General features: G+C 38.4%; 1 protein-coding gene across 3 annotated transcripts in view; it reads left to right on the plus strand.

The window, feature by feature from the left end:
• Nucleotides 1-2,443: 2,443 nt before the first annotated feature.
• Nucleotides 2,444-19,607, plus strand: part of vps50 (VPS50 EARP/GARPII complex subunit) — a 153,097-nt gene continuing 135,933 nt past the window's right edge. For 2 of the 3 annotated variants that reach the window (XM_058377732.1, XM_058377734.1), the window contains exons 1-4: nt 2,444-2,595; nt 3,199-3,267; nt 14,504-14,626; nt 15,439-15,510. In XM_058377732.1, coding sequence (XP_058233715.1) covers nt 2,563-2,595; nt 3,199-3,267; nt 14,504-14,626; nt 15,439-15,510 — 297 coding nt within the window. In that variant the 5' untranslated portion in view covers nt 2,444-2,562. Of the gene's footprint in view, nt 2,596-2,720; nt 2,864-3,198; nt 3,268-14,503; nt 14,627-15,438; nt 15,511-19,607 lie in introns of those variants that run through there. The other variant, XM_058377733.1, reaches the window with a different exon arrangement.

Here is a 19,607-nt window from a genome sequence, read left to right on the forward strand (position 1 = left end):
GTCTCATAGTATTTGAGCTTTATCAGCCATCCTTAGAGTTTATATAAAGACTCATAATTAATCATTAATAACTTACCGATCAGCATTTTAATGATTTATTGGCTTCATATGCAGTAATATTGGGGTTTGGTAGCTTAGTGGTTAAGGTGTTGGATTACTGATCAAAAGGTCATGAGTATGAATCCCAGGTCCACCAAGCTGCCAGTGCTGGGTCCTTGAGCAAGGCCCTTAACCATCACTTGCTCAACTGTATACAAATGAGATAAAAATATAAGTTGTTCTGTCTAAGGGCGTCTGCCACGTGCCATAAATGTGTGTTGAATCTATATGTTTGCCTGCTGTGTTTAACAAGATGCATAACATCTTTAAACCACCATATATTTATATTGAAACCTGTTCTAAAAACCCTTGAGAAATGCTAACATGTTTGAAACACAGGCTCTTTAGATTTTACATGTTATATTTTGATAAATGAGCCAGTTTAATGAATTCATTGTGTCTGTAGTGGTTTAAGTAATATGGAGTAATGGCCATTTGACCTGTTGTTTATCACAGCCATGTTCTGTTGAGGTTAGCTTGACTTCTGTCTAATGTTACATGCACATAATAATTACAGTATATTGAAAAACCAAACAACAGTTTCTTTTTAAAGTTTTATTTTAGACTTTTAACCTAATTATTACTTCAGAACTGAAATACCTTTTTTGGCACATTAATGAAAGGAAAGGAAGACTTTCCTTAATTATTCTGTATCGATTAGTAAAGGAAAACTTATCGATACAGAATAATAACCCTGGATGTTTGGAGCAAGTAAACATATTCAAGGAAACCAGACTAAACAAGTATTTTTCAACTTTTGTGTATTGCTGCCATCTGCAGGATTTGTAGAGCAACAATAACAACAACAACAATAACAACAACAACATTATTATTATTAATAAACTCCACAATCATGTCTCATACCTCATATCACACTCTCCGGTGTTTATAATAATTTATAATCACACTCTCTATCTATCTATCTATCTATCTATCTATCTATCTATCTATCTATCTATCTATCTATCTATCTATCTATCTATCTATCTATCTATCTATCTATCTATCTATCTATTATTATTAGTAGTAATAGTAGTAGTAGAGGTAGTATTTTTTTTCTATTATTTATAATTAGTATCAAGGCTCAAAGCTCTAAAGGTACTGGAGTCCTACTGAAATTGTTAGGATTTTGCTTCTTCCTTTGTCATAGTTTTCTTCACATAATTCTTAAAATGAAATAATGTAGATCAAACCGTATGTCTTAGAGTCAAGTCAAGTCAAGAAGCTTTTCAAGTCAAGTCAAGAATCGTAATTCTGAATCCTGCTGAAAATTGGTATGATCCATCTATGTCCTAATCTGTAAAAACAACTCGACTGTTGACCAGTCAGGTTTCAGCAAGCATTTGACATGGTTAACACTGAGCTATCATCATGAAACTTGAATAGTTGTTCAGGTATGGACCCACTGGGGGCATGATTCACATTTGTGCACATATTTGTATGAGGAGAAATTTATTTTTCCCCTTTATTCTTTTGCTTTATTCAAACCTAGGGGGCACTTTGGCTTTCCATTTGGGGTTGGGGGTTTGATTCCTGCCCTTGCCCTGTGTTCACAGTGTTTGCATGCTCTGCCTGTGGTTTGTGGGTTTTCTTCAGGTTCTCTAGTTTCCACCCCTAGTCTATGCTGATTAACATCTTTAAATTGTCATATTGAAAGCACTTTCAGCCTATCAGATTTCAGCAGGCATTTCACATAACTGATCTGAATTGATTTGAGCATCTGTGGTTTCTTTTTTGGTCTGTGTATTTTGTTAAGAACTGAACACTATGAACACGCTTCGTGAGGAGTGTTTATACGCTGCAGATTGATAGATGATAGATAGAAGATGACACGACTGAGACAAGCAGCAGTAAGCAGTCATACATGCACACATTGTACACTGTATGGCCAAAAGTATCTGGACATCTCCAAAAGTACTGGAACAACAAGCTCGATTCTTTTCGGATCAGAATTCCAGCTTTCCTGATATTTACATCTTGTATTGATTAAAACAACACGAATATTTCCTGTCACCTTATCTTATATCACTGATATCACCCATAAATGCACACTGCTACTTTTCCTCCCATTAAAACCCACACAGTTATCAGCTTTACTGACATCCTGTCTGACTGAGATGAAGAGATACTGTACAGCTATATTTCATCTTCCTGAGAGAGCCCGCTGAAAGAAAAGACAATTTAGACACTAACAGACAAATTGTTCGTTTACTGCAATTTCGCAGCTATTGCAAAGCTGCATGTTTTTGAGCACAGAGGTAAGGAGCGTTTTAGCAATTGTAGGCAAACACATTTAGCTTAAACTACATATCCCATACTGCACCGCGGAATTGTACCTGTCACGTGGGACAGAAGAAACATGGCAGCTGTCTGGCATAGCAACATCTGATTCGCTGTTTAAAATACTTTCTTGTGTTAACGCTGTTTTCCTAGTCTTTACAACTGACGTTCAATTACTTTAAGATGCAGAAAATTAAATCTTTAATGTCCCGACAGGTGAGTCTTAATCTGATTATTTCTCTCTCTCTTTCTCTTTTATTGATGTCAGAGACGTGAGAAGTCCGGAAGTGCAGTTAGCAAGGTGGCAATCAAATGAAGCTGTGTGCTAACTGTAAACCCTGATCAACATGCCAATAACATGGCAGTCCGTCTGATTAATCTTGGGAGCGTATGTGTTTTATTGCAAACGAAACAAATAACTAAATTATTAACCTAAGATAGAAGATAAGCAAGGCGACAAGGGTGTTGACGGGAAACAGGCGACGTAGGTTACCTTTAAAACACATGATCAAGACCTTAATGCAAACATGATCATCTTATGTATTCAGAATTATAACAGCCTTCAGTCATTACGGCGTATGAACTATTATAAAGGTTTGGTGTTTTACTATTGTTAAATCTGAAGCTTCACGGTTTGTATATCAGTTATCCTGCAATACAGGCCACTTTGTTTTTATTTCCGTGAAACTGATATTCTGTGTCTGGACATATAATGTTTTCATTGTTGTGATGCCACGCTGAATAACTGTATTGTGTTACACCTCTCTGCTTTTTACATTTGGCATGCATTTATTAGGTTTTATTTTATTTTCCTAACAGGGCTTGAAAAGCCCTCAGGAGAGTATGGCAGATATGAGTCCTGTGGAGAGCTTCAGGGTCCCGAGCAAGGTGAGTTGACCTGGTTTTCTTTAATTTAGTGAACTATTTGTATTATTTTAAATAAAATGCATATGTGAGTTTTAGAGGCAGAAAATGGGTGATATAGTATACAGTATCTCACAAAAGTGAGTACATCCCTCACATTTTTGTAAATATTTTATATTTTTTCATGTGACAACACTGAAGAAATGACACTACAATGTAAAGCAGTGAGTGTACAGCCTGTATAACAGTGTAAATTTGCTGTCCCCTCAAAATAACACACAGCCATTAATATATAAACCGTTGGCAACAAAAGTGAGTACACCCCTAAGTGGAAATGTCCAAATTGGGCCCAAAGTGTCAATATTTTGTGTGGCCACCATTATTTTCGAGCACTGCCTTAACCCTCTTGGGCATGGAGTTCATCAGAGCTTCACAGGTTGCCACTGGAGTCCTCTTCCAGTCCTCCAGGATGACAGGAGTGGTGGATGTTAGAGACCTTGCGCTCCCCCACCTTCCATTTGAGGATGCCCCACAGATGCTCAATAGGGTTTAGGGCTGGAGACATGCTTGGCCAGTCCATCACCTTTACCCTCAGCTTCTTTAGCAAGGCAGTGGTCGTTATCATGTTGGAATACTGCCCTGCAGCCCAGTTGCCGAAGGGAGGGGATCATGCTCTGCTTCAGTATGTCACAGTACATGTTGGCATTCATGGTTCCCTCAATGAACTGTAGCTCCCCAGTGCCGGCAGCACTCATGCAGGCCCAGACCATGACACTCCCACCACCATGCTTGACTGTAGACAAGACAGTCAAGACTGTCTTTGTACTCCTCACCTGGTTGCCACCACACACGCTTGACACCATCTGAACCAAATAAGTTTATCTTGGTTTTATTGGACCACAGGACATGGTTCTGGCCATGTCCTTAGTCTGCTTGTCTTCAGCAAACTGTATGCGGGCTTTCTTGTGCATCATCTTTAGTAGAGGCTTCCTTCTGGGACGACAGCCATGCAGACCAATTTGATGCAGTGTGCGGCGTATGGTCTGAGCACTGACAGGCTGACCCCCCCATCCCTTCAACCTCTGCAGCAATGCTGGCAGCACTCATACGTCTATTTCCCAAAGACAACCTCCGGATATGACGCTGAGCACGTGCACTCAACTTCTTTGGTGGACCATGGCGAGGCCAGTTCTGAATGGAATCTGTCCTGTAAAACCACTGTATGGTCTTGCCCACTGTGCTGCAGCTCAGTTTCAGGGTCTTGGCAATCTTCTTATAGCCTAGGCCATCTTTATGTAGAGCAACAATTCTTTTTTTTTCAGATCCTCAGAGAGTTCTTTGCCATGAGGTGCCATGTTGAACTTCCAGTGACCAGTATGAGAATGTGAGAGCGATAACACCAAATTTAACACACCTGCTCCCCATTCACACCTGAGACCTTGTAACACTAACGAGTCACATGACAGAGGGGAGGGTAAAGGGCCCAATTTGGACATTTCCACTTAGGGGTGTACTCAATTTTGTTGCCAACGGTTTAGACATTAATGGCTGTGTGTTGAGTTATTTTGAGGGGACAGCAAATTTACACTGTTATACAGTCAGTACACAGAGCAGTGTTATGGGCATTATGCTGAAATCAGAAGAAGAGGAAGGTTTGTGTATCCTGCTTATGATATACCTGGAAGGAATCATGGATCATATGTGGCGCCTCAGTCTCAAAAACATATGTTTAGCTAGTATCTAAGCTCCTGTATGTTTAAAGATTGATGTCTGATGTATGATGATGGATAGTATCAGATTCTTATACTTCAGTTAAGGGCTTGGTCGGGTGTGACTGAGGACGACTAGTCAGATGTGATGCACAATAGCCTGTGTCCAGTTATATATTGGCAGTGTTGTATTGCCTAGAACTCCGAAGAGCACCTTACTAACTTCTTTTGGTCTCACTTTAATCCTTTAAAAGTTGCTTTTGGGCATTATGATTGTTTCTTTTTCTCTTTTGGCGACATTTTCATATTATAGCATTACTGCTGATTTGGGCAATCTGTAATCCTCCTGCAGGATTTAAAAACAATCTTAATTCACAACATCTCTGTCAAGTAACCAGTGTACCTGATTTACTGGATGTGTTGGAACTGTAGCTTCAGTCACGGTTTTGGAGCACAGCTGTATTACTTGGTATAGTTATGAAGGGTTTATTAATGAGCTGAAAGACTGAAATATGCAGTGCGGGTTGAAGAGACTAGAGCATTAATGGGATCCACTGGTCTTTATGGTAGGGATCCATGGCACAGATCTTTATGCCTCAGATCTAATGCCGAGTGTCCATATCCAACATGACGCTGACCTGCAGTGCTGGATTTGTATTTGATGATCGGGGTAAATTCTTATTTTGTTTAAAGACTACTGTACTACCCTTCAGAAGCTATGCAAGATATTTACATGTTTCCCAGAAGACAGATAAGTTTACACCCCCCGGGTTGCTAATAGATTCTGTTGCCTTCTTGAGCATATCTGAGTCCGGGTCACTCGGTCGTCCTCAGTGTAAAAAGGATGGATATGAAAATCATTTAGCCACTGTTCGACTGGGGTATGTAAACTTATGACCTTAACTGTATATTTCAGTCTGTTCCAATGAAGTAGTCAGTAATCATAATCAGTATGTGCAATGATGACTAATGTGATGCTTTGTGATTCATTTTGGATCAAATCCATAAGTGTCATCAGAACACATGCTTTAGCGGAAGCGATTTTTTAGTAGTCATGCAAGTTGCCATGTGGAGCATCCATGGGTTGGACATATTTGTCCAGCATGTCCCACAGATGCTCAATCGGACAGAGATCTGGGGAATTTGGAGGCCAAATCAAAGTATCGTGATTTTTCCCACACTGCCCACTCCTACTACTGACTTGTGTATAGAAGTGTTTAAAGCATAACTGCTCATAAATAATCAGGTCACGTAGTTCAGTCACTGACCTTTGCAGAGTTTTTCAGCTGCTCTTTGTTTCATTTAGTGAAATATGCTATTTCAGAGGTCAGATAACTGTGACTACTGGCACCGAGCCTGCCGCTTTGAAAGTCATATGTCAGATGGATAATGATGGAGGTCATGGAGATTGCGTTGTGGAGCATTCTTTAATTTTATAATGAGCTGGAAAGCAGAGTGAAATTTCACCTCATAAAGTCACACAGAAAGCAGAGTGAAACTTCACCACATAAAGTCACACAGAGCCCCAGCGAGGCTTTCTGAGGTCCAGTTAGTGATAAAGAGAATTAACGTCATTCAGCTATTCTTGTTACACAGCGCACATTTCTGTTACGTGTGATGCAGCTTCCTGTGGTGGTCTGAACCGTGCTGAATATGAGACGCAGTGAGACATTTACTGGCATAAATTATGGAGCAGGGCTGTTGTAGTATCAGTAATTTTAACTCACAAGGATTTTATATACTTTAACGCAGTGTGACCTTGTCTCAAAGCTTTCTCTAAGTGCAGAATACATTGTTTTTCAATCTTAACCCCATTTTATATAGGCATGTCTCTGTTAGGAAACCTAGGTAGCTGATTAATTGTCATAGACAACTGTGATTAATGAATGAATTGTATTTTCGGTCGACCTCAGTAGCAGTGTAATAATGCATAAACACAGCCATTTATCAGCATTAAATTTCTGTTTAAAAACATCATAAGAAATTTAGCAAAGTGAACTGAACATACAGTGTAAAGACTGCTGACTGAGCAGTAATGTACACAGTTAGCTGATGTTGCAGCAGGTGGTGTGTAAAGGTTACATATATTGTGTGCATGTATAAGATTGGACTTTAGTGCTGGCTGTTCAAAATATATGATTATAATGTCCTTGTTCTAACTTTGAACATTTGATGGGTTCAGTAGGAAGGAATACACGTTAAATATGTAATAAATCCAGAAATCACTCTGATGCTCGTACTTCTATATCACGCAGAAGCAGCTGGTTACTATACGACTATATCATGATGAAGTAGAAAGGACATTATTTACAATCACACTCTCTGGTGTTACCCAGATGAGGATGAGGTTCCCTTTTGAGGCTGGTTCCTCTCAAAGTTTCTCTCAGGGAGTTTTTCTTTGTCACCGTTTACTCTGGCTTGCTCATTAGGGATAAATATAAATGAAAATTTTAAACCTAGTGATTTTTATTCTGCTTTGAGACAATGTCCATTGTTAAAAACTACATTCGAATGCAATTAATCCGAATTGAATGCTGTTGTTTCTATACAGAACTCATTCACATGACCTTGTATGACAAAAGCAGCTGAACTAAAATCTAAAGCTAAAAATAAATGGATTTATTTATTTATTTATTTTTAGAAAATGCTGTTTAAGTACTGTATAATGATCAATGTGCGTAATCTTTCTGTAAGGAAATGTTTTGACAACATCAATAATTTTTCCACGCTGATAAAGTCTTCGATGCAGAGGACTTAGACTTCCATGGCTGTTTTCTCGCTAACAAGACAAGCTGCATCTTATTAGCTTCAGGAAAGAGAGAGGCTGCTGAGGGAACGACTCGTCAGCTTTCTGTGATGATTAGTAACAGAAACTAATTTGCTTAGTGGATGTTCAACATTACATTAAGAAGAAAAAGAAGCCTTTATTTCTACGAAGCCTCATTTACATTACACCACAGTGGAATTCTTTTCTTCGCATATCCCAGTTGAGGAAGTTGAGGTCAGAGCGCAGGGGCAGCTGTGATGCAGCGCCCCTGGAGTAGGGAGGGTTATGGGATTTGCTCAGTTGTTCAACAGTGGCAGCTTGAACCCTGATCTTCCGATCAACAATCTAGAGCCTTAACCACTTGAGCTACCACTGTCCTTATTGGCACATAGCTCACTGAAAATTAATAACTCTTCAAGACACACTCTTATTGGGCGTCATCATACAATCGTAGTGTTGAGTATTTTGCTGGAACGGTACGCTTCATTATAATTACATTCTGTGTAGTTTATGCATTTTGTACATTTATTATTTAACTTTTAATCAGAACATTATGGGTGTTTTAGTGGCTTTAAAGTGGTGGTTCATAGGAAGCGTGGGGACTCGTTAGAATAAATGCGGTTGATTGAGAGATTAGATCTGTATGTAGCTGCTTAAAAACAGGCTTTTCACCACATTCACACTGTGAACAAAAGCAAGTCCATACAGGGTCATGTAGATATCCATAATAATACACTCAGAAAGCAGGAAGCTTGTTTTTAACCCTTTTTTTGCCTTGTCACTACTGGTAAGTGTTAGTCACTACTGACTGTTGGACTGAACTTTATCAGTTCCCTTTATTTGTGCTTCAGACGTATCCTGAGGTCATGTTACTATGAATTTCATGCTGATTAAACCTTACAGTCACATGTATTTCACACTGTATACACTCTCTCCTGTTTAGTCAGTGTGATAGGAGTTGTTTATACATTCTTGGGTAATTCTTTGAACATTTGAACTTTTACTTTCTAACCCTGGAGGCTGAAAATTTCCTATCATTGTATAGTCACTGTTATGAACAATGATGAAGCAAAGTGACTTTTCTCTACTACACAATATGTATCATGATACAGTGCCTGAAAAAGCCTGTGGAAAACAAAATATTTAACAAATAATTTAAAAATGAAATAAAGAAATGACTGTTGTTAAATTAAAAAAGAAAAATATTTTATATATATTTTTAATATTTTTTGGAATTGTTCTAAAAATACAGATACATATAATCTCAATGTGTTCAATGAAATATTTTATCACAATTAATCGATATTTTAATCATTATATTGCCCAGCCCCACCTCAGGGTTTCTCTTCCCAGGGTCAGTTCTTCATACTTTGTCCAGTAGATGGCACCATAGTCATGTGGCTATGAGGCTCATGAGGCTGTGAATGAGTGACAGTAAGACGTCTGCATCAGCATCATCACGACAGCAGTGATACGAGGGGGAGCATCACATTATCTTAACCTCGCCTCGCATCTCAACACGCTTGTTTATTGTTCTTTTAAATGAAACAGAACATATTATTTTTTGATCAGCTGCATTTAATAGCACTCGAGTTTAACAGTTTGATTGCCTCACAGATGTGGCCGCGCCCTTTATGTGCGAATTCCTCTGTGCGTGGCGAACAGAGGGACGAGAGGTATTCACATTGAAAAAGAGCCCTGTTTCAGTACGAGGCATGGCGCTATAATTTGTGCAGCAATGTTTGGGAGAAGAATTGAGTGAGGCCTCTGCGAACTTGTCTTGATAGGAAAACTTGACTTGTGCAAAACAAACAATTCGAATAAGACTCCAGTCTTATAAAGATTATAGCACATCTGAGGGGAAAAGTCATTTCGAAGTCCTGAGCAGAAGGCAATCATCTGAAGGTTTTACACATCACTGCTTTCTCTAAGCATCGTTCTCTCTTTCTCTTTCTGACTGATGACTCCTGCTCCTCAAACTCCCCTAACTCCTGCACGTAAATACATTAAACCCAAACTCTCCTCTCCCTTGCCTCCCCAAACACACCCCCACACTAGGTGCAACCAGGTGATGTCAGCAAAAGACAGTTAAACATATTAGCTGAGTCTGAATCCAATAGTGTCATAATTTTGTATCCCTCCAAAATTTCCAGTGAATAATCATACTCTTTGGATGTTGTCGTTCTTCTAGCTGCACCCTGTTCAGGGTCGCCAGCGTATTTTATCTGGCACAGGTTTTACGCCTGGACCTTCCAGGATCTTGCTGCTGGACCAGCAGGACACTGATTATACTCTTTGGACAATTGACAATATTAGTACTTATTGTGTGTAAATTTCTTTTTTTAAATGTGCATTTTTTTCAATCTTTATTGAACATATTTGATGTTCCTGCAGGTTACTGTATTTGTGAGGTGTGCTCCTCTGGCACAGCTTTCGGATTTAAACAGGTTAGGATATAAATGCTAGAAAGCTTTAAAAAATAAAAAAATAGTAAAATAGACGTGAGAGATGAGTTTGTAAGCGATTGTTCGTTTAAGTAACACTCTGTGTGTGTGTACACAGATCAGGCATAACATTATGAGCACTGAGAGGTGAAGTGAATAACACTGATTATCTCCTCATCATGGCACCTGTTAGTGGGTGGGATATATTACAGAACATTTTGTCCTCAAAGTTGATGTGTTAGAAGCAGGAAAAATGGGCAAGTGTAAGGATTTGAGCGAGTTTGACAAGGACCAATTTGTGATGGCTAGACGACTGGATCAGAGCATCTCCAAAACTGCAGCTCCTGTGGAGGTGTTCCTGGTCTGCAGTGGTCAGAATCTATTGAGTGGTCCAAGGAAGGAACAGTGGTGAACCGGTGACAGGGTCATGGGTGGTCAAGGCTCACTAATGCACGTGGGGAGTGAAGGCTGACCCGTGTGATCCGATCCAACAGACGAGCTACTGTTGCTCAGATTGCTGAAGAAGTTAATGCTGGCTCTGATAGAAAGGTGTCAGAATACACAGTGCATGACGGGTAAGGGCTGTTTTTGCAGCAAAAGGGGGACCAACACAATATTAGGCAGGTGGTCATAATGTTATGCCTGGTCTGTGTGTGTGTGGGGTTTGGAGAGGGTTGGGTTTGGAGAGGTGATCAAAATTTTTGATTTTGATCACGGAGTGAGTCAACTCTACATACCTTAGAGCCTTATTTAGAATAAGACTTTTCTGCTAGGCATGTTATACATGTGAGGAATTTGTCATACACAGATATTACAGCATAAAATATAATTGGATGGAAACATGGAGCTTTTAGAAGAGCCACAGTGTAAAAGAACTAAATGAATTGATATCTGACTATATACATATACACATTTCATTCTGTTATGGACTAGTGGACATATTCATACGGTGTTATAGATATTCTTCCTATTGTATGCTTGTGGATCATGTACTTGCGTGTAGCTTCATAATTATTTCCAAATAGTAGGAGTCCATTGTGGTTAGTGAGGGTTATAGCTCTGAGGGAAATAAACTGTCCATGTCGTGTTGGCTTCAGGGCCCAGAGTCACCTAGCCGTGGGATGGAGAAGGTGATGTCCAGGGTGACCACAATCCTTCCAACCTTAGTTAGTAACGTGTAATACTTGCATGTAACACTTTCCTTGTGTTTTCAGTTTTGCATTTTAAAATACAAACTGTGTTGATATGTCTGCAAAAATGTGAGTTTTGTAAGATGTCTCGTCGGCCATCTTGATTATTTATTTATTTATTTATTTATTTATTTATTTATTTATTTACTGATTCAGCATCAGCACCTGGTAGCCACGCCCCCTTTTCAGGTAGCCATATAGTCACAAAGCCAGGATAGCACAAATGTGTTACAATCTTCTTTTTACAGATATGGCAAATTCCCACCTGGTGTAAAAAAACATTGACAGACAGAAAAATGGGCAGATTAAAAAGAAATTGAGCATGCAAACAGAATTTCATGTAGTCTCCAGTGTACTGATGCTGCAGTAGCTGTGGCTCATACACTGAGCTCTAATCGCTGTGTCCAGTCTGTTTCTCCCATGAAACTTGAGCTGACAGTTAGAAGCCACCCTGGAGCTTTCTGTTTCTTTACGTTCATACCAGACAAGAAAAGATGCTCTGGTTCATCTTGGCAGCGGCACATATTACTGAGAAAGCGGTTAGAACGTTGCTTCTTTTTTCTCCCCATTTTCTCAGCGCACTTTTAAAAATGACTCTGAAATTGGCCTCTATTGACAAAGACATGCTCCTCTCATCTCTCAACAGTGGAGCTTATTTTAATTTCTGGTCTGACTCTTTGTAAATGATTTTCTTTGTTCCTGTTTGCTGGCTTTGGCTTCCTTTCTTTCCTTCTTTGCTATAAGAGAAATCCTTTATCCATCTTCTTGTGATATGCCTGTTCACCTTCTGCTGCCTGTTTTTGACCAGCTTCCCTTTTTATATTGTTCCAGTACTTTTATCTAACAACAGTTTGTATCCTCAGCTGCACCCGGACTGTCGGGAAGACTACAATGGGCCAGTCAGCACTAGTAAACACCAGTCAAAATCTATAAACAGGCCTATCAATTAAACCTTTTTATAGTTTGGGAACAGTGCACTATCCTGCTAGTGTCCTAAAGCAAGGGGCTTTCAGTTACTCTTGTGTTTCCATATCACTCCAGATGCTGTATTGTAGCATAGTGTAGCTAAAAAATACCTCTTTTTTTTTTTAAATAAATGTAGGCAATTGAGTGCAAAGGTTTGCTGCTGTGCTGAAAAATGATCTTCACAGCAGAATCCTGTGCTCACTAAATACTGTTTTCCTGTTAAAAACTATAACTCCATGGCTTTAAATATTACTGAAACAATAGCAAACTCAAACTTTGACATTCTTTAATTAAATGTCATTTGTATTCGATCATGCATCATTAAGGTGTCTAATGACTTAAAACAGTCAACATCTGCTTTGCAAATTAAGAATCGGTGGCATCCGAGAAAGAAAGGCGAAAACTAGAAAGACGACAGCTCTTTAAAATAATAAACACGGAGAAGGTTATTAAATTGTTTTGGGGGAAATCATTACCAGCATTGAAACTGTTCATTCAGAAGTGATCAAATAAATAGATGCAAAGACACGACTGGAAAAAGAAGAAGGAATAGAGCATAAATTAGCTGTGACACATTCACATAAAAGGAATAGCAGAAAAAATGTCTGAGGAGGCAAATTGAATGAAAACCCACATTTCAGTTATCATTTCAGTTATCAGTGCTTCTCTGCTTATTTGTTCTCTTTAGACAACTTTTTCCAGGGTTAGTCAGGGTTACGGTGGATACGGAAACACATCCCAGGAACACTGGGCATGAGGTGGGGATATACCCTGGATGGGATGCTGGCCATCATCATGCACCATGTGTAAACACACACAAATAGACACACACTGAGAAATAGCAATCACCTGTGTATTACCATCTGTGTCCACCTCACAGTTGATTTTATATTTATAAAACTCCATAAAAACTTCAGATTTAGCAGTGTGTCCAAGTCAAATATATAGAGAGAAATTAAAGAAGTGAATTTACTGAAAATGGTTCGACTGGGTTAAATAAAATTGTTGCTGCTTATCAACATAGTCTCTGTGCTAGTAAAGAAGGCCAAACCATGAAAGAGCTTTTTAAAATTGACCAGACGCAATCGACTAAGCCAGCTTTCATCCACCAAAAATATCCTTTACCTCCTCAGGGCATCAACATTTTTTCAGTAATATCCATACTGCCATTTGCACTGCCTTGGCTTATGGCTACCATCTGCACAGACCAGCTCGTCCTCCTTTCATACACTGCCATTCTTTTTAAAACTGACTTGAAATAGGCTGAAAATAGGTTACTGTTTATATAAAGCACATGAGAAAATACAAGCAAAGCGATATAGATGAAGAAGACGACATCAAGTAGTGCTACGATGCAAGATTTTTAATTGAGCGGTAGAGAAGCATGTAGACGAGAAGAGTAAGTGTAAGTGCTGATTGACTGATTGAATGAATGGCTGATTTTTTGCAAGTTAGGGGTTAGTTAATTGTTCGCAGAAAAGGTGGAACTTTAGCCAGAAGATTTAGACAGATTGTGCTGTCTTTTCGGATTGAGGTTGGAAGTTCATCTCATCCCTGAGGGACAGTCAGTTTGAATGTTCTGGAAAGGGAGCTCATGCCTCAATGAGTACAGTCTACCAGGCATTGCTTGTTAAATAATCTGCTTGAGGGAGAGAGCATCAGCTTCAGGAAGAGCTTAGGGGGTTGGGGTAGTGGGTGCTGATCCCGACATGGTCTTGTATGTGAGCATCAAGACCTTGAATTTGAACTCAGATCATTTGATCTGTTTATAATGTAAGGTAGAGAATTGAGACACAGTTTTCAATCAAGAGTTACCCCCATAATTTTTTTTTTTAACCAAAGTTGCATCATGTAGGTCTGCTTCCCAGCTTCATTCTTCAAAGTCTGCAAAGCCCTGTGTCTGCTGCTGTTTTTCTACCATTATTGATGTGCCTGTGTTAATCCTTATTGAGATCCATAAGGAGTTTCCCCTCAGGGTAGCAGTATTAAGTGCTTAGCGATGGTCTTAAATGCAGATGTATTTATAAAAAGAAATGGTGCACTGGACTGCAGTTTCGTGAGAAATACCGCGTTTTGTCCCATGATCATATGCGAGAAAATAATGCTGACTCTTAATAAGCGTTGGTTCATCTATATTCATTTACTTTCTCTCTCTCTCTCTCTCTCTCTCTCTCTCTCTCTCAGGAGGAGCTGAGGGAGCTGAGGGAGCAGCCAATTGATCCTCAGGCAGAGCAGGAGATCATCGACAGTATAGAGGAGGTGTACTTCTCCAACGATTCCACCGACATGGTGCAGTATGAGCTGGAGGTGGGTTTGCTCAGTTTAACACCTGTATTAACCCCCTGGACCGCCTGCCAAGGCTGAAATCAACCACACTTTCTCAAGGCACGAGTATAGCCATCACTTTCTCAATCAAACGAGCAGGAAGCATGAACCCTGAAACTGCATTTCTACAATACATGTAGGCAGAGTCGAGCGGCCAACCGTGCATGTGGGCTCGTGTGAAGATTGTAGCCAAATCCAGGATTGATGGATTATCCATTTATTGTGGGTGTGAAATCTCATTAGATTTAGTGTTGCATCGCAAACAGCATTATAAATGAGTGAGAGCAGGCAAGGGGAAAGTAATTCCTCTTATTCATACACTGCTTTCTTTATTTGGAGGTGATTTTTATTTATGTGGGAAATGTTGCGCATTATTACTTGAACTGTCCTTCAGAGGCATTGTGTATGATGCAGTGCCTACATCTGCGTTTTTCAAAACATAACTACTTTTGAAGAGATCAGTTGAGAGGTGAATTAAAATCGGGGTGAAATGTTGGATGATTGTTGTTTTAATTTCTTTCTTAAAACATTGTGAATTTAGTGTCCTGAATTTGCTGTGCTTCTCTCTCTCCCTCTCTGTGTGTGTGTGTATGTGCGTGCGTGTGTGCGTGTGCGCGTGTGCGTGTGTGTGTGCGTGTGTGTGTGCGTGTGTGTGTGCGTGTGTGTGCGTGTGTGTGCGTGCGTGCGTGCGCATGCGTGTGTGTGTGCGTGTGTGTGTGCGTGTGTGTGCGTGTGTGTGCGTGCGTGCGTGCGCATGCGTGTGTGTGTGTGTGTGCGTGTGCGTGTGCTTACAGAAACTTCCCCCGGATCTTAACCTGCAGGAGCTGGAAGAGTACAGAGATAAGTTGAAGAGACAGCAAGCAGCAGTAAGTGTATATTTAAGTACATTTACTTCATAGCTCTCACAGTGTGTCTGTCATTAACTCTTGTTGTTTTCCTCAGCTGCCCTGTTTAATGTCCGGTTGTTAGTACACCAGAGGTTTCAGAACGTTCTATATGGTTGTAATGGCTAATGCCTGTGCCGTAGCTCTGACTAATGTTCTCTATTTTCTCGGCTTCAGAATGGCTCACTTTACTCCCATAGATGGCTCTCTTGTTTAATGTTGGTTTAACTACAAATGCAGGCCTCAAACCAAGAGAAGACATTCGGAGTTACACTATATTGCCAAAAGTGTTGGGACGCCCCTCCAAAGCATTGAATTCATGTGTTGTTTTTCAGGGGTTGGGCTCGGCTCCTTAGTTCCAGTGAAAGGAACTCTTAATGCTTCAGCATACCAAGACATTTTGGACAATTTTATTCTCCCAACTTTGGGGATGACCCCTTCCTGTTCCAACATGACTGCACACCAGTGCACAAAGCAAGGTCCATAAAGACATGGATGAGTGAATTTGGTATAGAGGAATTTTACTGGCCTGACCTCAGCCTGACAGAACATCTTTGGGTTAAATTAGAACAGAAACTCACTCATCCATGGATCCTTTATGGACCTTGCTTTGTGCACTGGTGTGCAGTCATGTGAGGGGTGTCCCAAAACATTTGGCAATATAGTGTATTAATTGTTTAAGCAATGATTCTAACAGGGCTCACATGGGTAAAAAGAAACACTTGTCATTCACATGATCCAATACTTTTGATCACAAGGGCTTCAGAAAGAAGATGCCATGTTCTAATCTGTTTTAACACATCTTGATATAAATATCAGTAATTAAAAGCTGAAATTATGGTCTGTTGGCACATTTTCATCTTTTAATTTCAATTCCAAATGTCTTCAGTGTACAGCAACATTGGCCTTGGTGGTGTTATACTTTTCAGAGTATTACTTTAATAAAAGTGTTGCTCTTGTCATGATCCTTAAAATGAATAATAACAATTTAATTCACCTTGTTATTGGTGGTGGTAGCTCAAGTGGTTAAGGCTCTGGGTTGTTGATCAGAAGATCGGGGTGGCACTGCCAAGCTGCCACTTCTGGGCTTCCAACCCTCCCTCCTCCAGGGGCACTATATCATAGCTGCCCCTGCGTTCTGACCCCAACTTCCTTAGCTGGGATATGTGAAGAAAAGAATTCCACTGTGCTGTAATGTATGTGTGGCAATGATAAAGGCGGCGGCTTCTTCTTGTATAGAAAAAAAAAGCACCTTTCACAGAAATAAATAAATTTTAAGGGTAGAAATTCCTTAATGAGCACAACTGAGGTGATGGGGTTAAAGAAATAAACTCCCTGATAGATGGTCAGGTGTAAAATTTTGTATACTCTTCAGAGCACGATTATGAGAATTAATTCATATCCATTTTCTATTCGAAAAGAAAATGTGGTATTGTAAGTGTATTTTTTGGCACTAATGCGCACGTTTTTCTCTTCCATGTATCTAACGCAGTGCATTACTTATGCAAGGCTTCAGTCTCTTGCTGGAAAGCACACAGTTCATGCTATTATTTCATTTGATCTGATATTTTGGCCTTTTCCTGCCACTTCAGCAGAATTGTTGAGTGTGCAGTCCTGCTGAGTGTTATCTATCTGTGGTTTTAAAATTACTTAATCTGCTTTTTATGTATATTTGCATCACTTCCGCAGAATAATTCAGTGTTACACAAGCTTAAATATGCAGCAGCAGAAAACATTGCTCTGTTGCAACTCATCATAACAATAATATACAAAGGAACTAAAATGGTCAAGTATTTCATTTCAACTTAGTGGGAGAAAATGAACAAACTGAAGTTTAATTCTCTTTCTAAATGTACTTTTTGTGAAAGTAAGCCCAGCTTGTATCCTTATAAATGTCATAACCTCTGAAAAGTCTGAGATCCTTTCATTTACAATCTTCAAATTAGGCCTGGAGACTGAAAATATCTGCCTTTTTTCTGTTGAATTTTATTTTTAACTTTATATCCCAGTTCTGCTTTCTATGGACAAGTTGAAAATAGAGGTCCACTGGCACAGTTTAAGGAGTTTTGTGTCTTCTTTCATGAAGGATGCAGACGTTTACACTGGTTACAATGCCTTCTACTTTTCATCTTCCATAATAACTATCCTCTTCTTTACATTTTGCTTGCTTATCCTCAGCTCAGTGTGTCTTTATGTGGTCTTGTCCTTTTCATCTTTCATTATATATAGATATATAATATTGCAATATATTGCAAACATACAGCCAGCAAGATTATATACAGTAGTTTATATATAGTAATAATACCTTATTATAATAATTACTAATTACATTGTAATATTTTAATAATATGAATAAAATATAAATGTGTAGGTATTTGTATGTGTGAACATTTGTAAAATTTTACAGTTTTAAAGTAAATTTTAAAATCAGCTGTTTCTATTCAGTTTAAAATGATTTAATTATGTTTAAAATACAAAAATGAATAATAATACTTTTGTTTAATAATAAAGATATTTATAATTTATATTATTTTAATGTTTTAGATTAATTATTAAAAAATTATTTATAAACAATAAACCAAACATATTTAACACTAAAGATGACAAAATAAAACTGTAAAATGTCAAAGCAGAAAATTTTAACATCAGCTGCTTCTAGTCATTTTGCAATTATTAAAAAAATGAAATGCAAAAAAAATAATTTCTAGTTACTTTGTTTATTAATAGATATATTTAAAAAAGTGTTCTGATTTATTTTTTTAATATTTATACTACACACACAAAACATTTAGCATCAAAACTGGAAAAATAATCTGAACCTAGGGTTAGGTCTTTAGGTCAAAGTGTGATATAAATTAATTTGTTTATTAAAGCAAACTATTATAATATTTACTATGATTATTATTATTATTATTTATTTATTTTACAAATATTTAGATCACTATTATGCTATTTTTACAATAATTTTTAAGTTAGATTATTTTTTTACAATCAGTTTTATTTATTAAAAAAACATTTAACAATAAATCAGAAACATATCTTTAATATTAATTAATTCATTAATATTTTTATTTAATATTCTACAATTTTACAGTACAGAAGTACAGAAAATGCAATAAAATAACTCATGATATTCCATAATTATATTATCTTATCACTCAAATAAATCATAGCTCTTCTCAGATCCAATACCACATCTAGATCGTGAACCCAGACCTCAGAGGCAGGAGTTTTTCTTCCGTTTCAGTCTGTGCCACTTGGGGGCAGCATAGACTTGGAGTGTAATTTTACATGTTTTTCCACATTTTTGTCACAACATTGTGATCAGTCTTCTGACATCCGGATCTCGAACTTGTAGCTTGTACATGCTGCTCAGGTTACTGACATCCAATGCTCCATACTGTGAATAGCAGAACAGTCTGTCACTCTAGGCTGCGTGTGCGTGTGTGTGTGTGTGTGTGTGTACGCTCATGCTGCATGTGTTTTTAAAGAACAAACAAGGCTTTGCTGTTGATTCCTGATGATCCAGGGTTCACACATGCCTGCGAGTATAAACAGTGCAGAAACAGATTAGTGATAAGGATGATCAGTTTAGCTGTCTTTCTTCCTGTGACACTTTCTCCAAAAATTTCCTTATCTATAATAATTCAATGATTGACATGATTCAGATCTTTATTGTCATTTTTTATCATATATAATTCCACTTTAGAATTATTTATTCAGATTGGTCAGAAGGACAAATTAGTCTTCATTCATTTTCTATAACAGAATATCTGACCCTAGTCCAGTTTACAAGGTTTAGATGAATGAAATCGTTCTTCTAGGTTATAGTTTCTGTTGTAACAGCATACACAGGTGTAATGTGATATATTTCATGGATACGGGTTGCAAGATGTATAACTTGATACGGTGAAGCTTAGAGTGAGGACATGATTATTTAGTGTTTATGGAAGGAGTCTCCAGTGTCGGTGCTTTGCAATAAGCAGAAATAAAGCTGCAAGTTTAAGTTGTATAACAAGGAAAAGTTAGGTTTATTAACATCCTCCTTCAGGATGGAGAGCTTTGCTTTGCAGAATAAA

This window comes from Hemibagrus wyckioides, linkage group LG24 (assembly GCF_019097595.1).
Source record: "Hemibagrus wyckioides isolate EC202008001 linkage group LG24, SWU_Hwy_1.0, whole genome shotgun sequence".
Classification (NCBI taxonomy): domain Eukaryota; kingdom Metazoa; phylum Chordata; class Actinopteri; order Siluriformes; family Bagridae; genus Hemibagrus; species Hemibagrus wyckioides.